The sequence below is a fragment of the Sminthopsis crassicaudata genome, chromosome 1 (assembly GCF_048593235.1).
Source record: "Sminthopsis crassicaudata isolate SCR6 chromosome 1, ASM4859323v1, whole genome shotgun sequence".
NCBI lineage: Eukaryota > Metazoa > Chordata > Mammalia > Dasyuromorphia > Dasyuridae > Sminthopsis > Sminthopsis crassicaudata.
This window is the reverse complement of record NC_133617.1, coordinates 645,786,994-645,811,165: the sequence shown is the minus strand read 5'-3', so window position 1 is coordinate 645,811,165 and position 24,172 is coordinate 645,786,994. Positions and strand designations below refer to the sequence as shown.

The following is a 24,172-nucleotide window of genomic DNA, read 5'->3' as shown; positions in this document are numbered from 1 at the left end:
ACACCATAGATTCAATAGCAGTAATGAAGGTTACATTGTATGCACTGGAGCCACTGTGGGAGTGATGACTAGAGAACTGCTCTCAGATTTAGGAAGACCTGTGTTCTTGTTCTGTCTCTCATATGTAAGAATATGAGATGGTGAGAAAGTCACAATCTCACAATCTCTCCCCCTCTAATCCCTTCCTTCCCCCTCCCCCCAACTCTGAATTTAAGGTAGAGATGACCTGTTGGTTTTCATTATTTAAAGGAATTTCCATAATGGGAGTTCCTCACACTTTGAAAAATCATAGATTTGTAAGTACCCCGGCTTCCTGACCCCTTTATCAAAGCATTGGATCCTGCCTTCAGAGTTTTTAATGTATTTTTATCTTATGTTGCAAATCATTCTAAATCTTTCTAGACGACACCCAAATCACAACTCCACACCCTAAATATTAGCTCAATATGGCCAAAAGAGCTGGCTAGTCAGTTGATAATAAACACCTCCAAACAAAACTAGTCCAGTTCTCTGATTATAGAACTCAGAGAGTTTCCAAGTTTATATTTCTAACTTGGTTAGATCTGCTGAAGCCTGTTATTATTTTGGCATTATTTTCAAGGGCCTAAGTTCACGTCTATACCATAGAAAGGCATCCTAGTAGAACCTCAGAGGAACATCTCAAGAATATGATTGTTAAAGATCTAAGAAAAGAGGAAATTCCCCTGGATGTTGTCATTATAACTCTTTTAACCAGAGATTGATAAGTTCTTTACCTCCTTTTTTTTTACTTCCTTATTGATGTATTAGTCAGAATTAAGAGGTTTTGTTTTGTACTTTTAAACAGGGAAAAATACAGTATTTCATGATGCTAAGAAGTAATTTTAAACGTTGGCACTAGATAATATACAGCAGACTACAGACTATAAACAGGCATTCTATTCATAAAAGCATAAATAGAAAGACACTAAAAGACCTGGTTAAAGATTGGCAAGGACCCGACGTCATAGGTAAAGCTTTTAAGTAACTTGAGAAAGAGGCCTGTGCAAGTTAGTACAGAAACCAAAGGATCTTTTCTTAAACAGATTTTGTTTCAGAAACATTTCACTTCTAAACCTCCAAATTAAAAAAAAAAAAGACAGACCACATTTAGTAATGTTCTTAAGTTAAAACTGAGGAAGGAACTTGGAAAAGAGAAAGATAGAGAATGAATAAAATGTTTTGTGCACAAATTACTTTTCAAAAGCCAGAAACGGTATGTTGCCGTCAGCTACTTATTTTCACAGGCAATGTTATGGTGACTAGTTCAGTGCCCACCCCTCCAAGGTTGATGTACATGGAGCCTGGCATTGTGCCCAGGATCTACAATGGCCACAGCCTGATAATTGTAGTATTAGGTTTGGAGGAGCTAGGAATTCTTCTTCTTAGGAATGTATTCTGTCCAGAACAAGGTAATGAGAGAAGACAATTCACCACTCCCCTTTCCCCCAAAAAACCCCAGCAAAACTTCCACCCCAACTTTCCCAGCCAGTCTACAACATTAACTGAGTGCCCACTGCATACTGCATTATGAACTACAGTGTTTGGAGATGGGTTGAGAAGTTGTGATACAAAAGAAATAGAAACAAGTCTTGTGCCTGGATGTTTGTAATTTAGCCTGAGATATATACCATATATTAACAAACAAATCAATTTAAAGACAGGCAATATAAATGAGTGTTCTTTGCAAAATGAATGTATTATAAATCAAGACTAGGTTGATTTATTTGAGCATCATTTCTTTACTATTTCTGAAAGCATCTTACTGACTAAAAGGACAAGTATATTGAGATATCTTAGGGCAAAATGAAGAAAGCAGAAGTAGATATTTTCAAGCAACTGAGTTGGATAGATTATGACAATTTGACAAGGAGTTTGGCTTTGAGGTATTTAGCAGTTAGGTCAAGAAAATCATATACACTAGATTATATTTTTTAGTTTTTATAAGAAAAAGATAATGCCAAAATCATCTATAAAATGTTGGAGTTTTTTGGTAGTGTTTTTTTTTTTTCTTTTGGAACCAAATTCCAACAGAAGTATATCATGTGAATCATTTCATTAAGCATACAAAATGGCATAGTATCTATAGTTTTCTAAATGGCACAAAGAAATTTGAAATTACTATTTTGTAAATGGATTATCTATAAAGGCTCTGGACAGATCATTAAATCAGGCTGAGAGATAAAATAATAAAATCTAACCAGGATATACAAAATAAGCATGAGATTTTAGAATACTTACATAGCAATCTACCAAAAAGCAAACAAAGAGGTGAGGAAAGCATCCTTTGTCTACTGCTATATAGCATTTGTTTCATAGCCTGAAGAGGTAGAAAGAATTTTAGAGATATCTAGTCATTTTTTTCTTATTTTTTAGAGAAGAAAAACTGACACCCAGAGAAGTTTAATATTTTTTTAATTTTAAGATTCAGAGTCCAATTTCAAACTCAAATCCTGCAACTCCAATTTAAATATAATAAATATTCTTTCAACTATATCACAATAAGTTATATTATTATTATTATTGGCATGAGATGATTGTGGTTGAATTACTTGTCCAGAGTCATACAGCTAATAAGTGTAAGTGTCTGAGGTCAGGTCCTCCTGACTTCAGGGTTTGTGTTCTATCCACTGTAACACCTAGCTGCCCCTATATGATTCTATTTCAAGGAGACATTCTCTCTATATTTCTCTGTTTCTGTCTCTGTCTCTTTCAAAACTAGATAATGGTAATTAAATTCATGAACTTTGTCTCTGTATATTATCCTTTCAGAAAAGTTGTTTTAAGTAAATAATCATAGTAAATTTCCACACTAAATTTAAGCATCAAAGTGTGTGTGTGTGTGTGTGTGTGTGTGTGTGTGTGTGTGTGTGTGTGTGTTCTGTGGCCAGGAAAAAAAGAGAGAAAACACAGCCCTTGATTTTAGAATACTTTCTGAAAACAAAAGAATTGAATCCTGATTATATAATTCTGCAGGCTGGGTATTCCACTCCGTAGAAGAGGCTACATGGTACAATAAAAAGTGTATTGGACTTGGACTCAGAGGACCTATTTTCAAATTCTGGCATCACCTCTTACACCCCATGTGATCTTGGGGACTTAATCTCTTCTGTGCATGTGTGTATATATATGTGGCAGTTTGGTGGCCATAAGGCATTGGATAGTTAGGGAATTGGGCCCAGACTTAGGAAGATTTAAATTCATATCCAACCTTGAGCACTTACTAGCTATGTAACCCTGAAAAAGTCACCTAACCATATTTAATTTACTCATCTGTAAAACTGAGCTGGAAAATGGCAAATCATTTCAATATCTTTGCTAAGAAAACCCCAGATAGGGTCATAAAGAGTCAGACGTGGATGAAATGACTGGACAGCAATGACAAAAAGTTTGCAAAATACTTTACAAGTATTATCTCATATCTTCACAACAACCTCGGGGGGTAGGTATTATTATTATTATTACCATTTCACATGTGAGGAAACTGAGGCAGTCAGAGGTTAAATGATATGCCCAGGGTCTTTTGTGACTTGGAGTCAAAAATAAAAAATGGGTCTAAATCTTATATCTAATGCATTGTAGCTGTGTGATTTCCCTGAGCTTGTTTCCTCAACAAGCATTTATTAAGCACTTACTATGTGCACACTGCACTAAGTGCTGGGGATACAAGGACAGGTAAATGACAGTTCCTACTTTTAAGGAGTTTACAGGATGAGATAATATGTAGGCAGTTACATTCAAAAAGGTTGTATTTAGGGTAAAATGGAGAGAAAGCATTAACATTAAGGAAAATCAGGTAAAGTATTTTATGGGAGACTGGATTTTAGCTTAGACTTGAAGAAAATTGGGAGACAGAAATGAAGAAGGTGAGAATTCTAGACCTGGGGACAAACAGTGACCATGGCCAAGTCAGAGAAGGGTGTTTCTTGTGAAGAGCAACCAGGATGCCAAAGTATGTGGCAACAATAAGAATAAGCCAGGTTATGAGGGGCTTTAAATACCAAATAGGATTGTATATTTTTTTCTTAGAGGTGATAGGGAGCCACTGGAGTTTTAGGGAGAGGATGAGAGGCATGGCCAAACACACATTTTTTGAAGATCATTGTTGGCTCAATATACTAATTAATACCATAGTCACCCTACTTGCTTTGGTTATATTAAATAACTATATAAATGATGAGTTCAGGGTAAGAATGTTAGGATCATGGATTTTGAAGGGAAATCTAAGGTCATTAGTCCAATTCCTTCATTTTATTGATGAAGAAATTGAAACCCATAAGAATGAGTTACATGCCAGCTTTCTGTTATAGTATTGTTGGGTGGAGTATCTAACCTGATAAATTCACAAATCAGTTAGCATGCCTATACACAAACATACACACATATGGCTCACTGGTTTTGATAATAAGTCATACTTCATGAGCTTGAGGAAACTTATTTAAAGATACTGGTTGATAACTTTTTATGAAATTATATATATATATATATATATATATATATTTCCTTTTGTGTCTGCATACTGTTTATAATATTTATAAAAAGAGAGGGAGTATGATATAATAGAGAAAGTGACTATCAATTAAGAGAAAAGTAAAACCTGTAATCAAATCTTGCCTCTGTTATTTACTAGCAGTCATTCCACGAGCTCTTGGATATTATATACAATGTGAGCTTAGAAATAGAGCTCACATTCACTTTAATGTATTACCAGCAAAATAATATATTTTATTTTTAAGTATTTAAAAGGTGGGGAGGTCATATAATGAGAGTGTGGGTCTGTTTAGAGGCATACTAAGTATTGCACAAAATATTGAAGGATCCACAAAATATTAAAAGAATTAGAGGATGACATTTTGTGCATTACAGAAGATTAATTATAGGATATTTATAGAAAAAAAAACATGAGTAAGCTTGATGAAATGGAATAGTACTGGATTGAGAAGGAAGGAAAAAAGTAAAAGAAAAAACTTCACTTATTTAGTTCTAGGCACTGTGCTAAATGCTTTACAAATATTATCTCATCTGATTCTTACAACAATAATAACAGGTATGTCTCTATTATTATCTCCATTTGGCAGTTTAGTAAACTGAGGCAGTTTACTGAAGTTGTTACTTGCCCAGAGTCACATAATTAGTGTGTCTAAGGCCACATTTGAACTCATGTATTCCTGACAACAATTTAGGACTCAATCCAGTTTGCCACTTAACTATTAACTGTTAGTGCTCTTTCTATGTCTGCTAATCTGTCTGTTCATTCATTTTCCTATTTTCTCTAATTGCAATAGGTTTAAGCTCATTATCAGCATTTCTAATGGAAAGGATCCTTATTTTGTTGATTATATATGCAGTCATTTTCCTTTCCTGCTCTTTCTCTAGTTCCTTTACAGAACATTCTCTTGTCTACAATATCCAGAGGAGCAAGATACAAAAAGCCATTTCATCCTCATACAATAGTAGAATATCCTCCTCATCATTTATCTGCTTGTGTAAGATAAGTGAAATCTAAGGCTGGAGAGATTACTTTTGTTCAGTGAGATTGGGAGAGACTAGATGAAAGATGTGTCATCTACCATCCCTGAAAGATAGGGAGAGATGGTGAAATTATTGGCCACACTTCAGTCATAAGAGATTGTGTAAACAAAAACAATATATACCAGGTACTTTGGGTCTACTATCACAAACCTCTTATTTAAACTGATCAAATCTTGAGAAGGGAGCTTCTATAGTGAACCAGGGGATTCTGGAGGTAGCCCTGAGAAGGTTAGAAGGATATCTTTTTAATACTATAGCTTATGAGACTCTATTAGTGTGCTTCCCTCCAGGATTATGCTAATAACAATTAGCCAGCAGACTTCACTACCTTAATTAGAAAGGGACATTTATGAGGTGATACAGAACAGTACAAAACATCCTATTCCAAATCTGTGACATTATTCCCACCATGGTTCAGGTTATAGGTTCCAATTTAGAGCACATATAGCAAATGGCTGCTGGAAAACTTTCACTGGAATCTTCATGATCTTTCACTAAATACAGCATAACTATCTGTTGGGCTTATTGTAGAACCTTAAATCTATCTTTCTTCAAAGTGTACATGTTTTAGGGCTTCTCAGTGGCAAAGTGGATAGAGTACAGGTCTTGAAGGCAGGAAGACTCATTCATCTTTCTAAGTTCAAATTTGGCCTCAGACATTTACTGGCTAGGTGACCATGGACAAGTTTCAGTTCCATATCTGTAAGAAGAGCTGGAGAAGGAAATAGCAAACCACTCCATATTTTTGCCAAGAAAAACCAAATGGGTGCACAAAGAGTCAGACATGATTGAAATGACTGAACAAACTAGTCTGGTCGTGCCTCCCACCAAAAATACTGTTCAAACATTCCTTAAACAACAAAATACTGTTTCTGGGATGCCGAAGGGAAGTCCAGAATCCTCTGGATCCTTCAAAGCTCATAAGATCTTTACCTGGCCAGGGAAGAAGTAGGAGACTGAAGTAGAAGCTGGATCTGGTTTTCTTCTCTTTTCTCCCCTTCCTTACAAGCCAAAATTCCTTCTCTGGAATTTGTTGGAACATTTCTACCCTAAGCTTCACTTAATTCCAAAATAGCTCACTGATTATATTCAAATTCTCTAAAATGTGACCAAGTCCCTTAACTAATTCATTGGGACTTCCTGTGTGGTGTAGCTTCACTTCATTCACTGACTTTCAAGGGCTTCTAAACTGATCAAAGATGCTTTGTACTTAATCTAAAGCCTCCTTTGATTGGTGGCAAGGCCTTGTTCTCACCTGCTTTATATACTTTTGATTGATTGTCCCCATATGACAGAGGTATCCATTAGGATGTAGCATCTTGTCACTTGCTTTAAATGGAGTTGGAAGTAGTCATTTGACTGACTCAACCATCCCCTACCCTTGGAAGGGGCAAGAAACAGTTCAAGATTGAGAAATGATGAGTCATATAATTTTGTTGAAGCACAAAGTATACGTAAGACAATAATTTGGATATCAAATTTAAACTTAGGAATTTAAACTTAACTCAATAGATAATGACAAGCTATTAAAAGCAGGGTACTGGCATGAATAGAACTATGCATTAAGAAGTTTATTGTGTGTTAGAGTGACGAACACACTGGAAACAAGGAACCAGAGTTCCGAAGCAGTTCAAATGAAAATTAATAAGGACCTGAATTTAGGTGATAGCAGCTGGGTGCCTCAGTAGATAAGAGTGCCAGATCTCAAGTTAGGAAGTCTCATCTTCCTGAGTTTAATCTGATCTTGGACACTTACTAGCTAATAACTGTTTGCCTCAGTTTCCTCTTCTGTAAAATGAGCTAGAGAAGGAAATTACTCCACTCTAGTGTCTTTGCCAAGAAAATTCCAAATGGGATCCTGAAGAGTCAAATAGGACTGAAAGACAACTGAACAAGAACTTACGTGATACCTGATGGAAAGTAAGGGTCAGAAGAGAGAAAAAAAAAAAGTTGACAAAGGCATTGCTTTTCTTTAAATAAAAATGTTAAGAAGCAGTGTTTTTCAAAGTCCTTGGTCTCACATGAATGAAAAACCTTATTGGTACTTAATCAAATTCCAAGGAGTCCTTTCCTAGTTTGAAGTCCTTGTTATTATTCTTATGAAAGACCTAATTGGTTCCTATACTCAATGAAACTCTGGAAGGAATCTTGACCCCCTAAAGTGATTAGTTGGTGATCAAACTAAGAGCAGGGACTTTTTGATTAATCCAATTAAGAGTCCATACCTCTTTTTCCACCTTTGACCACTCTGATTGATTTCAGGAAGATTATTCACCCAGAGGGATGATTCACATTTAAGTTCCTATTGTTTTGTTTTAGCAAATTTAAAAAAAAAATTGCTTTAATTGAGTTTTGTCATTTATTTTATCTCTATGTAGAATTTTGTCTCTGTTTCCTGATCAGTGCAAAAATGTAAGTTGATATGGTCAGAGAAACTTCTAACAAAGAAGAACACTCCCCTTTGCTTCTCTTTCTATAAGCAGCAATGCTTGGATTTTTAATAAATAGACTCTGACAAACTTGTGCTAAAAGCAGAGTGCAGTGTTTTTCTTCCACAACAGGAATTCACAGAGAATGACAGGACTTAACACCTCATTAGCTGAGGACTGAGAGAGAGGGAAGAGTCAAAATGAAGCTGAGATTTCCCATCTGGGTGAGTGAGGAAAAATGGAGATAGAAATAGGGAAATTAAAAGAAGCAGATTTTGGGGAAAGGTGAAAAATTCTGTGCATGTTATTCATTCTATAACACTCCCAGAAATCATTGATTTTTTTACTCCCTGTCAGGGATCTTTGGTCAGAAATTTTATTTAAAATGTAATCTTTTCTAAATTAAAGCTTTTTTTCAAACTGTGTTTTAAATTAAATTATGAAGGAGCATAAAGTTTTGAAGTATCTCTTTTATTCAGGTTATATATTTTATTATAATTGGTATATTTTGTATATATTGCATTTACCTAGATATAGATTACATATATATGAATGTAAATAATTACAAATAGTGTTCTGTGTAGATATTACTTTGCATCTGCTACATATGAAGTTATCTGAGCATTGTGATGTTAGAGTAGATGTGAGACTTGGTAGTATGAAAATGGATGAGCTCTCTGAAGAATAAAGAGAATTTCTGAGGGAAGAAGACTAGGAAATTTGGGAGAAGGGTACTGTAGATTCCACTTCTAAATAGCTGAGATCATACATTGAAATTCTGAAGTGAAAGTGAACTTGGTCTTTCTTCTTTGAACATTTATAATTCAAGTTAGTAAATTGATAATCCCTGTCTCTTGAACTAGATATGATTCCTTCAGGGACAGGTAGACATCAAGTTTCATGTATTTACTCTCCATACAGTTTTTATCTTTAATAACTAGCATAGCAGTGAACATCAGAGGATTCAATAAGTGTTCTTGATAATGATGAGAAAAATCAGAATCATAGGCAACAAACTCCCATAGAGTAGAAACCTGACCTCTTTAAACTTGGTATCTTAAAGCACAAGTGTCAGACCATTCATCATTATCATCATCTTTTTTTTTCTTCTTCCTTCTTCATTTCTTCTTTTTCCCTTCTTCCTTCTTCATTTCTTTTTCTTCTTCCTTCTTCCTTATCTTCATCTTCCTCCTCTTTTTTTCCCTCTTCCTCCTCCTTTTTCTTCATTATCATTATCATGATCATCATCTCCACTAGAACCACTTCATAAATATTTGTTCAGAAGGATTTTAGAATTGGAACAGCCATTTGGACTTATCTTTTCCTACTGTCTGAATTTACAAGTGAGGAAACTGAACTTCAGAGAGGGTCAGTGATTAATCTATGGTAATATAGTTCATTGGTAATCAGAGCCAAGATTAGGACTAATGTTTTCTAATATGAAAAATCTAGCACTTTCTTTAGCATAGAGTAATAATGATGTTGATGATAACCAGCATTCATATAGTGTTTACTATGTCCCAAGCACTGTGCTAAGTGATTTACAATAATTATTACATTTGATCTTCACAACAATCCTGGGAGGCAAATGTTATTATTATCATCTTCATTTAGAGATGAAGAAACTAAGGCAGATGTGTTTAATGAATTTCCCAAGATCACAGAGCTAGTAAGTGTTTCATGCCAAATTTGAACTGAGGTCTTCATGACTAGGCCCAGCACTGTATATACACTATGCTACCTAGCTGCCCCATAATGAATTAAGTATGTGACAACGAAGGCCTAAATTTAGTCTCAACTTCCAAGGCCTCTGTAGCTGAGACAGATAAGAATTTCCCAACACTAAGAAGTATCTAAATTGGCCACCCTAGAAGGCAATGAGTTTTTCTTTACCAGAAGTGTGCAAGCAGATGGTCGATTATTATCAGGGATGTTGTAGAGGTGACTAATCCACCACATTTGGACTGCCTGATATTTAAAGTTTCTCATTGCCTCACAGGTTCTGTGATTTTAATGTTTATGGTGTAGAATGAACCTGAAGTGATTAATATATTTGCTTAAAATATGGTATTAATGAAGCCAAGTTGTTATGGGTTCAATGATATTAAAGAATAATTATTTTTTCTTAGAGATTAAAACCTCCACAAATAGTCCCTGGTTCTTTTCCCACTTGATTTTTAAACTACACTTCTATATAAATAATGATTTGGAAATGGCTGATCATAGCACCTCCCCTCCCTTTTACCTACTACTTCTTGGTATTTTTCTCTATTCTAGTAATGTAGAGAAAGCAGCATGGAGTCAGAAAGTCCTGAATTCAAATTTGACCTCAAACTCTAATTGTGTGACTTGGGGCAAATTCACTAAAACGCTGTTTGTCTCAGTTTCCTCAGCTATAAAAATGGGATAATACTAGCACCTACCTTGCAGAGTTATTGTGAGGATCAAATGAGCTATTATTTACCAAAAAAGTACCTAGCACTGTGCCTGACACATACATACATATATGTACATTCTTCCCTCCTATTTCTTAAGTGCCATTGTAAGCAATGCCCTGTGCTAAGTTGTAGAGCAAATCTGGACAGCATATTGAAAAGCAGAGATATCACTTTGCTGACAAAAGTTTGTATAAAAGCTATGGTTTTTCCAGTAGCAATGAATGGCTTTGAGAGTTATCTTATATAAGGAAAGCTAAGCACAATAGAACACTTTTGAATTGTGGTTCTGGAGAAGACGTGAAAGTCCTTCAAATAGCAAAAAAGATTAAATGAATCAATACTTTATTAAACTAATTCAGGCTTTGTAGTGGAAGGTAAAATACTGAAGCTTAAGCTTAATTACTTTGAACTATTTTATGAGAAGACAGGATTCATAGGAAAAGAATCTGATGTTGGAAAAGATGGAGGGCAAAAGAAAAAGGGGTTAGCAGAGGATGAGATGGTTAGGTACTATCATAGAAATAATGAACATGAACTTGGACAAACTTTGAGAGATAATGGAGGATAGAGGGCCTGCTATGCTTTGGTCCATGGAGTCATGAAAAATTGGACACCACTGAGTGACCACTATCACCTTCATCACCATTACCACCACCACTAATATGCTAAGAAAAGTTCTTGGGAAGATGCATGCCTATGAAAAAAATCTTACTTTAGGCAGTGTATTACTGTAGACAACCAAAGGAAGAAATCAGAAAAAAATCTTACTTATTATGGATAATTAGTGAGTGACATGTTCCTAAATAAAGGAAATAAAACAGAAGGACCTCTGCCTACTGTACATGTCTTCTTCTAAATAAGACTTGTGGGTGGTTTTTTTTTTGTTTGTTTGTTTTTGTTTATTTGTTTAAGCATGCATGCATAAATATATTCACACTTATACATGTATGTAGTTATATTTATGTATATAACATAGGGTCCGAATAAGGTTAAATGGAGTAATAGAGTGGCATCTGCAGTTAGAAATTGCAGATTCAAGTCTTATTTCTACTATGGGTAACATTAGGCAAAACCTGCTCAGTTTCTCCATTTGAAAATGAGTAGTCAAACTAAATGATCACTAAAATCCCTTTCAAGTCTTGATTCTGGGCTATCTTTTCTCAACCTTGCGCCTAATGGCAAAGTCTTTAAATATTATGTCGATAGTTTCTGTAAAAATGCACAGTTAATTTTAACTTTACATTGTACCCTAGAAGGTTTTCTTTCTTAAAAAATGTTTATTAAAAACTAGAAACATAATGATTTACCTACATTCAGGAGTTTAAAAAATCTGATAACTGCTTTCTGTAGTACCTTGTTTTCATCATTCCCAAAAGAGAGCAAAGAAACCTTTAAAAAGAGTGTTATCAATCTTGATTTCAATTTTTTATGTATTTGAAATTAAAATGGTGCTGATTATAATTTGATATATTAACATTAAATTATGTCATTGTGTCCCCATGTCATTGTTTACAAAAGAAGTTAAGTACTATATTAAATTTAGAATACTGCTTCAGTATTGCTTTTGTTGTAGCAAAAATTTAAAAAATAAGAATTATATAATTTAAACCAACAGATTTTTCAATTTGCAAAAGTCTTCATTCCTACTCTTAAAAAAAAAACAAAATGAATATAGATGAATATAGAATCCTTTTCCTCGTGACTGAAGCTATTATGTAATAGTATAATATAATTAATAAATACATAACTAAATACATAAATAAATGTTCTACTTCAGAAGTGACTAGCTTCTTTTTCTTTAGCTAAAGGAGTGATTTTACCCTAATAATTCCTTTATACCCTAATTAATTCCTTTATACCTCTTTGTCCTGAGTGTAAGACATTGAGGTATACTTTAGTAATGCAGAGTTCTTTGATTTCATTGAGGGGGATCTTTGTGAATTGTCATAGCCCCAAAATTCATTATCCTCTAGTCAATCTAGTAATGATCCTCTCCAAACTTAGTGAGACTGGTTCTCAGACAACAGTCTGCCACTGGGCCCATACTCAATGCCTTTCTAGCTTGGTAAGATTTGTGAAAACTTGTATTCTCCTTAACATCTTCTTCAAGGGGCAGGATCATCCAATAACTCTATAAGGCATTCTGGTTTAACACAGGGAATTTCGTACATCTAATCTAACAAAAATTATCTTGTAAGCATTCTAACAGTCTCTTTTGATAAATGTAGAAAATAAATGTTAAATTCTCAAAAATTAGAATGAAATGCAGGAATGGTCTCAAATATATTTTGAATACTTGTTTTTCTTGGGGAAATCAGTAAAATTGTGGGAGCACTTTTTTTAGTCATTAAGGCAGATATGAACTTTTTTTTTTATGTTTCTTCACTTTAATAACTGTTCACTCTTCTTGTCTTTAAATCCTTCCACTAGTCAAATACTATTTGAAAAAAATCTTTAAACACCTTGTCCTTCTATAGTTACTATTTTAGTCTTGTTTTGTTTATGGTCAAATACCAATTAATGATCCATGTGATTACCCTTTATTTTCTTACTATCCTTTGCCATTTTAATTCCCTGCAATCTCATATATTTATAAGTTAAAAGTTTTGATAGCTGCTTTACTTAGTTAGCTTGCTTTCATTATTCCTAAAATAGAGCACAGAGAGGACTTTCTTGCTAAATCTTCATTCTCTTTGAATCCTCTTAGTTCAGTATAAATGATCTCTCCTTACTTTTAGAAATACACCTGTGACTTTTCCCACAAAGTTTTTAGATCTCAATAAATAAAATGAAGTTTAATTATATTAGATAATCTCCCTTTTAATTATAAAGCCACATGATTATATTACTCATGTGGACCTCCTCCAAGCATTCCATTTTATTTATTTATTTATTTTCTATATTCTCTATCAGAAAGATTTACAGCTGAAGAAACTGAGACAAAATGGCAGTTTAGTGATTTTGCTCAAGGTCATACTGCTAGAGTTTAAGGTCAAATTTGAATTCAGGACTTTCTGACTCCAAACACCATGCTGCTTTCTCTGCATTACTATAATAGAGAAAACTATCAAGGAGTGGCAGGCAACAGGGCGGGGGGGGGGGGGAGGGAGAGAGCTGCCATGATCTTTCTGAACCTCAATAAGTAAAATAAAGTTTAGTTAGATCTCCTTTTCAATTCTAAAATCACATTTCTATTATTCATATGGACCTCCTTCAAGCATTTCATTTTATCAGTCGTTAGTCCCTTATTTTTTCTGTATTCTCTATTAGAAATCCCATTGTTTTCATAGTTTTGTACTGCTACTCTCTACTCTAGTAACTCATCTTTTTCCAGTCTCACATCTTAACTGATGCTTCATATTTTTCTATCTACTTGACAGATGTACTTGAATTTAGTCCAGAGGAAAGTAACTGTATAAAGAAAGAACAGTAACCATGACATACTGGGTTGAGTTGAATGAATTGAGAAGGTTTAGCTTAAAAAAGAGAAGCCATGAAAGAGAACTGGGGAAAGAGGAGATAGAGATGAGTGGACAGAGGACAGAACTAAATATGATAGGTAGGAGTTTTTAGAGAAGTTCACTTAGATTTGATTGAAATAAAATAATTAAAGTATATTAATGTAGAATTCATTGCTTTAAGAAATAGGTATTACCTCTCACTAGACATCTTCTATGTGACCCTTCCTTGGAGAGACGGTAGAACTGATTCCATTTAAGATACCAGTTGTATACTAAGTGACCTCTGAAGTCTCTCCTGTTGCTGACCCACTCAGGCAAACAAACACTTAGGCACGACAGCTTTGGCTTGTTTGCCTTACCCCATATACTCTGTTTTCCCATGCGGAGATTACTGAAGGTTCATAAATATGCCAATCAGATATTATATATGCCAAAGCTTGTCATCATAGTCCCCAGATACTAAAACCTCTCTGTGGGATTTGGCAATCAGACCCAGGGCATACTCAATTCTGCCAGCTGGTTGTAGGCTGGGGGGCAGCTGCCTTTGGATGATGCCTTAATTCTCACAATCCCTGTGCTCTCTAATGGAAGTTATTTTCTAGGAGGCATTTTCCCTGAAGATCTAAAACGTGCCCTCCATTTGTCCAGAATCCAAACCCAAACACTTGCTCCCTACCCTGACTCATACACTGATTCATATTTCCTTAGTTTGTATTACTAACCAATCACTTTCCCTAATTCAAACCAGTAGTATCTACTAATCCTGATCACACATTTTCTCTTTCTATAAATTACATATCCCATATTTTCATTAGCAGACACCTAGGACTTGGTTTCCAACTGTAGCTACTCCATTATCAGCAGGTGTACATTCTGATACACTCTTTAAGCTTGATTCAATACTGTGAACAACTGTGATCCTTACTCACCTTGGTACCCAGCAGGTACTTCTGCAAAGTCTATTACATTACAACACAGAGATTCTATAATTCTATTATTGTTAAAACTCTTCCCACAACTATTTTTATGCTGTTGCTGGGTCATTTGTCCTATTCTTTATTATTAGCCCATTTGAGGTTTTCTTTGCAAGGACACTAGAGTGATTTGCCATTTCTTTCTCCACCTCATTTTATGGATAAGAAAACTGAGGTGAGCAGGGTTAAATGATTGCCTAGGGTCACACAGCTAATAAGTGTTGAGGCCAGATTTTAACTTCTTGATTCCAAGCCCAGTGCTCTATCAGTTGCACCTATTGGGCAAATTATTTTATCACTCTGAGTTTCAAATTCCCATCTATAAAATTAGAGTCATGAACAAGGTAACCTGAAGGGTTCTTTTCAGTGCTGACATTCTATGACTACTATGGGTGACAAGATACATAAACATAGATAATATAAGTAATTTAATAAATGAATATAAATGGTCCAAAGAAAAATGATACAAATATTCAGGAGAGGAACTCATTTCTTATTGAAGTAACTTGCAAAAGTATAAAGTGGCATTTTTGTTGTACTTTGAAGGATGAGTAGGATTTTAATAGGGAGAGACAGTGAGAAGAGCCTTCAGAATGAGCAAAGAGAATAGAGAACACAAAATGTATTTGTGAACTTTAAGTTTTCCAGTTGCTTAGTTTAAACTATCCAAAAGGGGGAAATGAGGAGAACTAAGATTATAAAGATGGTTGCTTCCAAAATATGGAAGACCTTGAATGTTATCTGAATAGATCAGTGTCTCTAGTATCTAATATGAAAATGAATTTAGAATAAAATGTCCAAGTAGCAAAGCCTAAATTAAGCTGATGGGTGTGAAAATTTACATAATTTTGAAACATAGTTTATCAGCAATATCTTTAAAGTTTAGTAGATCTTCTTGTTTCTTAATTATTTACTAAAAAAATCTCAAAATATCTAAGAGATATACATATGATAATAAGAAATATTCATAGAGTACTTTATGTTTTACAAAGTGCTTTATAATGCTTCATAATGATTTGATGAGGTAGATACTACCATTAACCTCATTTTATAGATGAGGAAATTGAGTCAGAGAGAGGTTAAGTGATAATTGAATAATGATATGTCTTTTAAATAATCTCTTCAGTTCAAAGACAGTTTAATGATTTTCTTCTTCTAAAAAAAATCTTGAAAGTAGTTCCTCTAGTAGATATTATATGCCTGGCTTGATGCTGCAAGTTCTTTCTCCTTACCAACTTTTGGAATCTTTTACTCTTCTAGACTTTTGACAGTTTTTAAGGACTCTTTAAGTAGCTTCAAGTTTCTTAAGGAGTGTTATAGTCTAAACTAAATCTTTATTTTTTGAGCTGTTCCTATCACATCCCCCTTGGGGATATAAATCAGAGTCCTACAAGTAACCAACGGATATTTTGGTGAGATCTAAAACCTCATGGGTCTATTCTGGACCAAGATAAACCTCTTGAAGCAAGTTTGGAGTTGGCCTAGAATTTGGGGTAGAATTGAGATCCCTGTGATGTGTCTCAAATAATGGGCAGCAGAGGTAAGACATCGGAGTGAGAGAGGTGTGGTGTTCCTACTGCCTATGGATTCACCAATCTTTGCCAGAATGGGATTCCTATTCCAGGAAGAAAGAGTGACTAAAGAATAGAGGGGCTAAGTCACTGAAATACAAGTTTGTTAACACAAACTGTATTTACATCTAAAAGACAATTTATGGAGCTTCCTGTTGGCTGAAGGTATTTTCTCTTATTGTCCTAACATTCTTTTTTCTTCTGTTTAAGAAGTTTAAACCCATTTTTATTTCTAAACGTTTCTTGCACATGTTAATTATTTACACTGTTCCTTTTCAGGGTATCTTGAGGATAGTTTTGTAAAATCTGGAGTCTTCAATGTGGCAGAACTTGTGAGAGTATCCAGAAGTAAGTTGTGCATTCTTTTTTTTTTTTTTAATTTTTTTCTGTTATTTAATTCATATATTGATTGAAAATATTTCCTATGTAGTTCAAAATATTAAAATCCCAAATTGAACAAGAACTATTTTAGTCTTCTTTACTGAGAAGGCAAAGGAAAGCTTTACTTTTCCAAAAATCAATGAATTTTTGTGTGTGTGTGTGTGTGTGTGTGTGAAATCAAAAATCTATTTGTTCCCTCTTTTAAAAAATATTTATATTAAAATATCCATGGTTTATACCACAGTTGCCACCCCTAAATTGAGTTGTGTAACTGAATATTTGACAACAGTAAAAGGTTTCTGAATGATCAAAAATTAATTCATATCAAATGTGTGATGAATCCAAGGTGTTTCTGGCAACACTTGGCCTGTATTGCATCTAGGCAACTTTATTGCATTTTAAGTTCTGAATATACAACATTGTATAGTATGCACAAGTCTCTCTCTGAATTATTGATATAGGTATTATTTGCTGCTCTTTCAACTTTATGACCTTTAATGGAAGTTTATTTCAAAAGAACTATGATTAATTAAATGAACATAATTATAATAACATACATATTTCCTATTAATATAGTGAGTTTTTTCCTATTTTTCTTTAGGTACAGGACATACACCTAATATGCAGAATGCAGAGGGATTTTAAAAAGACAACTTTGCCAATTATGGTTGCAAATAGATAGGAATCATTATTATCAACACTTGTAATGACCAGTTGTTTATGATATTTTACTTCTCCTCTGATACTATTCTGGATGTTTCTTGGTTAGGCTCCTCTGACAAGAGAGCCAATCAAATAAAAGCCTCCTTGATTGAGTCTTTTGTCTTATTAGTTGAGTTTTTCATACACCTCCCTTGAAGGGAATGGTCATTTGCTTATTATTCTTCTTCCTACTATTTTGGCTGCCTAAATAAATACAAGAGCAAAGTTTTAATTTTTCCTTTCTTTCTGAAATAATGTTCAAATAATGTAGGAGTGCACTAGCCTATTTGCTTCTGGGCTGGACTTCTTTTCCAGATCAGAATCTTTATTGCTTTTAGATAAAAAATACCTTGATAAGCTTTGTAGAGAGCAAAGTGTAGCTCCAGCATGAGGCAGGAATGTTATGGTGAATTAGAGCAAAGCTTATTTTAAACTGTGAGTTGCAACCCCCATAATAGGGTTGGGGTCTCAAAAAATTTGGCAACAGTAAAAAGTTTCTGAATACAATGATAAAAATTAATTCAAAATCAACTGTGTAATGAATCCAAGGTTTTTCTGGCAGCAATTGCCTGTATCATGCAACTTCACTGCATCCTTGGTTTTGAACATACAATATGCACACTTTTCACTGTGCATACAAACAGTGTTGCCAGAAACACCTTGCGTCAAGTTCGAGATTCGGGGATTCTTAAATTTTTTTCTATTTACTACACCTTTTCTCATGAGAAAATTTTTATTCGACCCCATCTATATAGCTAGGTACATATAAGATAGACATACAAATCAAAAATTTACTAAGTAAATCATAAATTTATTTTAAAATAATTCTTTGGTATCTATATATCTATATATCTATACATATAATTTTATCATTAAAGACAAAAGCAAATTTGCATACTAATGAAATAGATGTGCTTTCTTATTTTTACATAAATAATTAAATCTTGGTGGAATACTTGATACTATTTACTGTAGTCTACTTTTTCATGGCCTCCACATACAGTTACACAACCCCATACGGGGTCATAACCTATGATTTTAAGAAATTTTGAATCATAGGATTAGGATCTAGTGACAGACTCTAAGATTTGAATCTTGGATTAGATACCTACTAGCTACATGCCATGTAAATGCCCCCTGGGTTTCCTCTGAAGTTCAGATTTTCTCATCTGCAAAATGAGTATATTTGCTCTATTCACCACTTCACAGGAATTTTGTAAGGAAAGCACTATGCAATCCTGAAACTTTTTTGTAAATGTGAGTTGATACTTAAAAAAAGAAATAGGGATCAGATAAAGTGAGTTTGAGTTTTTGAATATTAAAAATTAGTAGCTTAGGATTTAGCCCTGGAAAGTACTTTAGAGATCATCTGGGTTAACCCTCCTAGTTTTTGCCAATGACCTGAAGGACAGAAAGGTTCATTCAATGATTCATTGAAAGGTACACAGATATAAGCAGCCATGTTCTCTGACTCCCAGTCAGGTGTTTTTTTTTTTTTTTTTTTTCCTGTACTTTAGTATCAGCCAGGTGGTACAGTAGGTAGAGAACTGGAGTCAGGAAGATCTGAGTTCAAATGTAGCTTCAGACTTATTAGCTATGTTTTCCTCCATTTATCTTCCAGGGTTGTTGCCAGGGTCAAATGAAATAAAATTTATTTAAAAAGCAACAACAAAACTCCCAGATTACTTAGCACAGTGGCTGGCACATAGTAAATGCTATATAAATGCTTATTCCTTTTGTTACTTGATGAACCATTTGAAACCAAGTAATGGAATAAGAGGATCATCCTGGTTCTAGATAGTGTGGTGAAATGCCTTTACCTACTTATTATAATTGGGGAGGTAGAGGAAGCTAAGAGGAGTAAGAGTATTGATATGATGGAATTAGAATTGTTTATATCAGGTTAAATATGCCATTTTAGCTAGTGTTCAAATGAGCACTAATTTTGTTTGCTGAAGTGACTAGTTCAGAATGAGAGAACCAAGTGGTTAAATATGGTTTGAGGTCCAACAAAAAAGCATATATAGAGTGAAGCATATTTCAGCAAACCTTGTTATGTTACTTTAAGGTTTATATACATGATATTATTTAACCAATACAACAAACCTGTGATGTAGGTCATATAGTATAATTGTGCCCATTTTTCAGATGAGGTTTAGTGACTTTTCCCTAATTAATCCAGTTCAACCTAATAAACATTTACCATAGTAAAGCACTAGGTTAGGCCCTGGGGATACAAAAATAGAACAGAAAACAGTTCCTGACTTCAAAAATTCATATTGTTTAGGGGGATTCTAAATATAAACAGCTATATGTTCATTTGAGGAGGGTCAAAGCATTAACTAATGAGATTAGGAAGCAATGTAAGGATGCAGGGCTAACCTTCCAAGTCAAGAAGGCCTTCTTTCATATTTTTCCTCTGACACACACTGGGTTTTATTTCTATATGTACAATAGGGAAGCTAGACTAACAGCTCAGTGGTTCAAACTGTTGTTTAGTGGAGGCCCCTAGGACACTTCTTATAATAAGGGGACGGCTGATCTGTGATTACTGTACCAACTGGGGTATGTAAATCTATTCTGCGGAAATGCTTGAGGATGCTTGAAAATAGTTTAATTTATGAAGTGTTTTTAACAACTCCCTTACGATTTTGTTTGCCATTGTTTTCTATTATAATAATCTCAAATTTAACTGGTGTTCTATGACATGGTAAGTGCTTTGACAAATCATAGACTCTCAGAACCTCAATTTCAGAGGTCATCTAATCCAGCCTATATTAGAATAGGAAAATCTTCAGCATTCCAACAGTTGCTTCCTGTTGGCTCTCTTGATAGAATGGATGCTCCTTGATAAAACAGGATTCCGTGCTTCCCTCTCTCCCTCCACTCCTTCCTCCCTTCCTCTCTCCCTCTACTTTTTTCTTCCTTCCTTCCTTCCTTCCTTCCTTCCTTCCTTCCTTCCTTCCTTCCTTCCTTCCTTCCTTCCTTCCTTCCTTCCTTCCTTCCTTCCCTCCTTCCCTTCTTTTCCTTCCTTCTCTCCCTTCCTTTCCTTCCTTCCCTCCCTTCCTTTCCTTCCTTCCTTCCCTCCCTCCCCTATTTTGCATTTATACTTCCAATACCAGTCACGCTGTCTGGTATATATTTGGAACTTAATAGGTTCTTGTTGTTTGATCGATTGATTAACTCCATCTTTGATTAAACAACTTCAGTAAAGGGAAATTCTCTTGAGGTAGTGCTTATTTTTTTTTTTTTTTTTGGTATAACGTGTTCCTGGGAAGTTTTCTCCTATATCCAGCATAAACTTAGCTCTGCAATTTTTTTCTCCTTTTCTCCTTCATATTGTTTTTAGTTCTGACCTCTGGTTAAGCAAAGGAAATCTAATCCATCTTCCCCATTAATAACTCTTCATTGACTTGAAGTAGTCCTTGCCAAGGCTTCTTTTGTACAAGTTAAATATTTTCAGTTATAATAGTCCTCAATGGCTTATTTTCTAGCCTTCTTATCATCCTCAACACTGTCCTCTGGAGAGTAGGACACTAGATCTGCAGTTAGATCTGAATTAAATTGAAATTCAGTGACTTTCTTTTTGTGAGGTCCTAGGCATGGCATTTAATCTCTCCTTGCATTCATTTTTTCCACTCTAAAATGGTAATATTAATAGCACCTCTCTCTCAGGTTTATTGTGAGGATCAAATGACAATACTTGTAAAGTTCCAAGCATATTGCCCAACATATAATAGGTACCTAATAATTGCTTCTGTCCATCTTTATAGTCCCCATCCAATGAAAATGTTTCATATATAATCTAACCAAATTTAGGCACAGAAGACTATATAGCTAGTTAAAATATAAACTTGTGAATAGGAATTCCTTAATTTATTTCATATGCATTTCCACTGTCTGAGACAGTGCCCAGCATAAAATGAGTTTTTGATAAATGCTTGCTGATTGATTGAAAGAATAGTGAGGACCTTTGATAGACTTGTGACCTTTTCATATTATTTCTCTAAAAGGAAATATTAAAAAAATTTTACTTGGTAGAGCTATTCATCTGTCTGAATGATAATTGTTAACATTATAATTCAGAATGTTTATAAAAAGTCTCAGAAAGAAATGTTACAAAATCTATAACTCCTTTGACATATAGTATAGAAACATTATAATATTATCATGCTTTCTTATAAAGTTAATTTGGGAGTATTTGGAAGGAGAAATAAAGTGAATGAATCCTATGGATGTTCCAATTGATATGCTATAGTCTGTAGTGTGATTCTCCCATGCAGAGTTTCTCTGGGTTAGCAGAAATGCAAACAGTTCTTAAAAACCTTTCCATTCATTTCATCTAGACAAGTCTCTTCACTCTTCCTGGAGCTTCCATGCTCATTCCCATCTCTGTGTCTTTATTCATGCTATACCAGTTGTCCAGAAAGTCTTCTCCCCTTCTGTACCAATCCAAGTTTTAACCTATCTTTAGGGCCCACTCAAGGTCTTCCTGATCCATGAAGCTTTCTTCTATCATTTAAGATGACAGTGATTTTTCCTGTGTTCTTAACTTTAAAAGCACTTCTTGTCTCTACTGATTCCTTTGTTGCCTAATCATTTGATATCTGGCATTGTAATTTAAGCATTTCACACCCATATGCCTTGTCCTCCCAACTAGTCTCTCAGTTTGTTAAAGGCAGAGACCAATTGTGTCTTGAATTTTTTTTTTTTTTTTGCATCCTCACTGTAGGTTCCCTTAGTGCTGTCCCCACAATAGGCACAATAAATAACTTGTTGAATGAATGAACTTAAGGCAAACAGGGTAATTTATGTCTTTTCAACTGTTTTTTACCAAGTCCTCAGAACTGTTCCTGCTATGTTGACAACTATGGTAGCCTGAAGGAGGAAATTATGAGGAGGGAAAAAAAATCCCATATGTAATCCAGAAAATTTGGGGCTGGGGGAAGGGGAAGGAAAGAAATCATGTAAGAGAATAAAACATGAGAACTTTTTTGGGTATATTGCAGATGTGGTGTACTTTAATAAAAGTAAACATCTGGATTTATAAAACATACTTTAGGGAGTAAATTTACACTACCAAAGGAGTCTTTGAATTATGAAAGGATGTATTGCAATGTTTTCATTTAAAGTAAAGCAAGCTTCTCACTAGCATTTGAAGTTTTTTTTTAAAGGACATTATTACTTAATACCTCATCTAGTACATTTAAAATAAATTGATTTAGAAATATGCATTGTAATAACTTTCTGGAAAATAGGAAACACAGTGATTGATCCAAAAATGGAATAAGAAAACATTTCCCATGTTTGGTGCTCTATCTTTGCTCTGTATTTAGATATATTTGCAAATAAATGTGGCCAGATCCTGTGTGTATGTGTTTGAAATCTTTATTGTGTATTACTTTCTTACTGATGTAGAATAAATGCAGGTAAATATTAGTATATGCTGGTAAATACTATTTGTAAGATTTCTCCATATACTAGTGAATTTGAATTTAAATGTTAATTTTATATGTCATTTCTTTTACACTTCAGCACCTATCACCCAGGGAACTGGGGTAAATTTCCCGATTGGAGAGATCCCGAGCCAGCCATACTACCATGATATGAACTCTGGTGTAAATCTACAAAGGTCACTGTCTTCTCCACCAAGCAGGTAAAGTTCCTACGTGTCTACATATCTGCAGCATTTTAGCATTTTGATGGGAAAAGGAGAAAAGCAAGTATCTACATAATTCTCAATGATTTTTACAAGATTCTGTGACTTTCTTAAATTAATTTTTAAATGAATATCAATGAGTATAATTGTTTGGTAAGATAAAATTTAAAAATATCTGTGAAAAAAATCTGTGGTATCTATCTATCTATCTATCTATCTATCTATCTATCTATCTATCTATCTATCTATCATCTATCTATTGGCAAGAAAGTTGCCCAGGGTGACTTACCTAAGGTCACACAACTAGTCAAGTATCTGAGACTGGATTTGCACCCAGGTCCTTCTGACTCTAGGGATGGTGCTCTATCCTCTGTGTACCTAGTTGCCCCTAAATTTTTTTTTTAATAATTGATTGAATAATTAGAGAAAGCTCAACATTTCCAATTACAAAGAGAACAGAGATTTTTAAATAGTTTCATGAAATTCTGTAGTTCTATGAGGTATCTCTAGGAGTTACTTAAAATATTTTATTATGGCAAAGATAATCCATTTCAATTCTGTTTCAATGGTCCTAATTTAGGGACATGCATCAAAAAGAGAAGAGAGGAACTACAAATTTATAAAACTTCTTCTATGTGTTCTAAGCTCTTTTCAAATGTGTTCTCATTTAATAATGAGGTAATATTTATTAAAAAAACATCACAGAGGAATCCTACAGACATAAAAAGTTTGAAAAGTAATATCCTAAGCAACAGTCAATTTATATTTTCACTGTGGTCTTTTGGCTTTGTTTAATGTGAACTCCAGTGTTCCTTACATGGCTACAGTGTCTCATAACACACAAACAAGCTATAAACCCTAGACTAGATGCTCACATGTACTAGATGTGTAACTTAATTTCTCTGAATCTCTCATGGAGATATTCCTACTTACATTCTTTATTTTGCAAAGTTATCACGAGAAAGATACTTTGTATGCCTAAAGTACTAGAGAAATGTGTATTGTTA

The 24,172-nt window shown here is 34.3% G+C and overlaps 1 protein-coding gene across 16 annotated transcripts in view; it reads left to right on the top strand.

Annotated features, from left to right (window-relative positions):
* NFIB (nuclear factor I B) overlaps positions 1-24,172 on the top strand; it is a 270,801-nt gene that overhangs the window by 168,093 nt on the left and 78,536 nt on the right. For all 16 annotated transcript variants that reach the window (XM_074282919.1, XM_074282918.1, XM_074282911.1 and 13 more), the window contains exons 4-5: positions 16,703-16,771; positions 23,042-23,162. In XM_074282919.1, the coding sequence (XP_074139020.1) occupies positions 16,703-16,771; positions 23,042-23,162 (190 nt within the window). The remainder of the gene's footprint in view (positions 1-16,702; positions 16,772-23,041; positions 23,163-24,172) is intronic.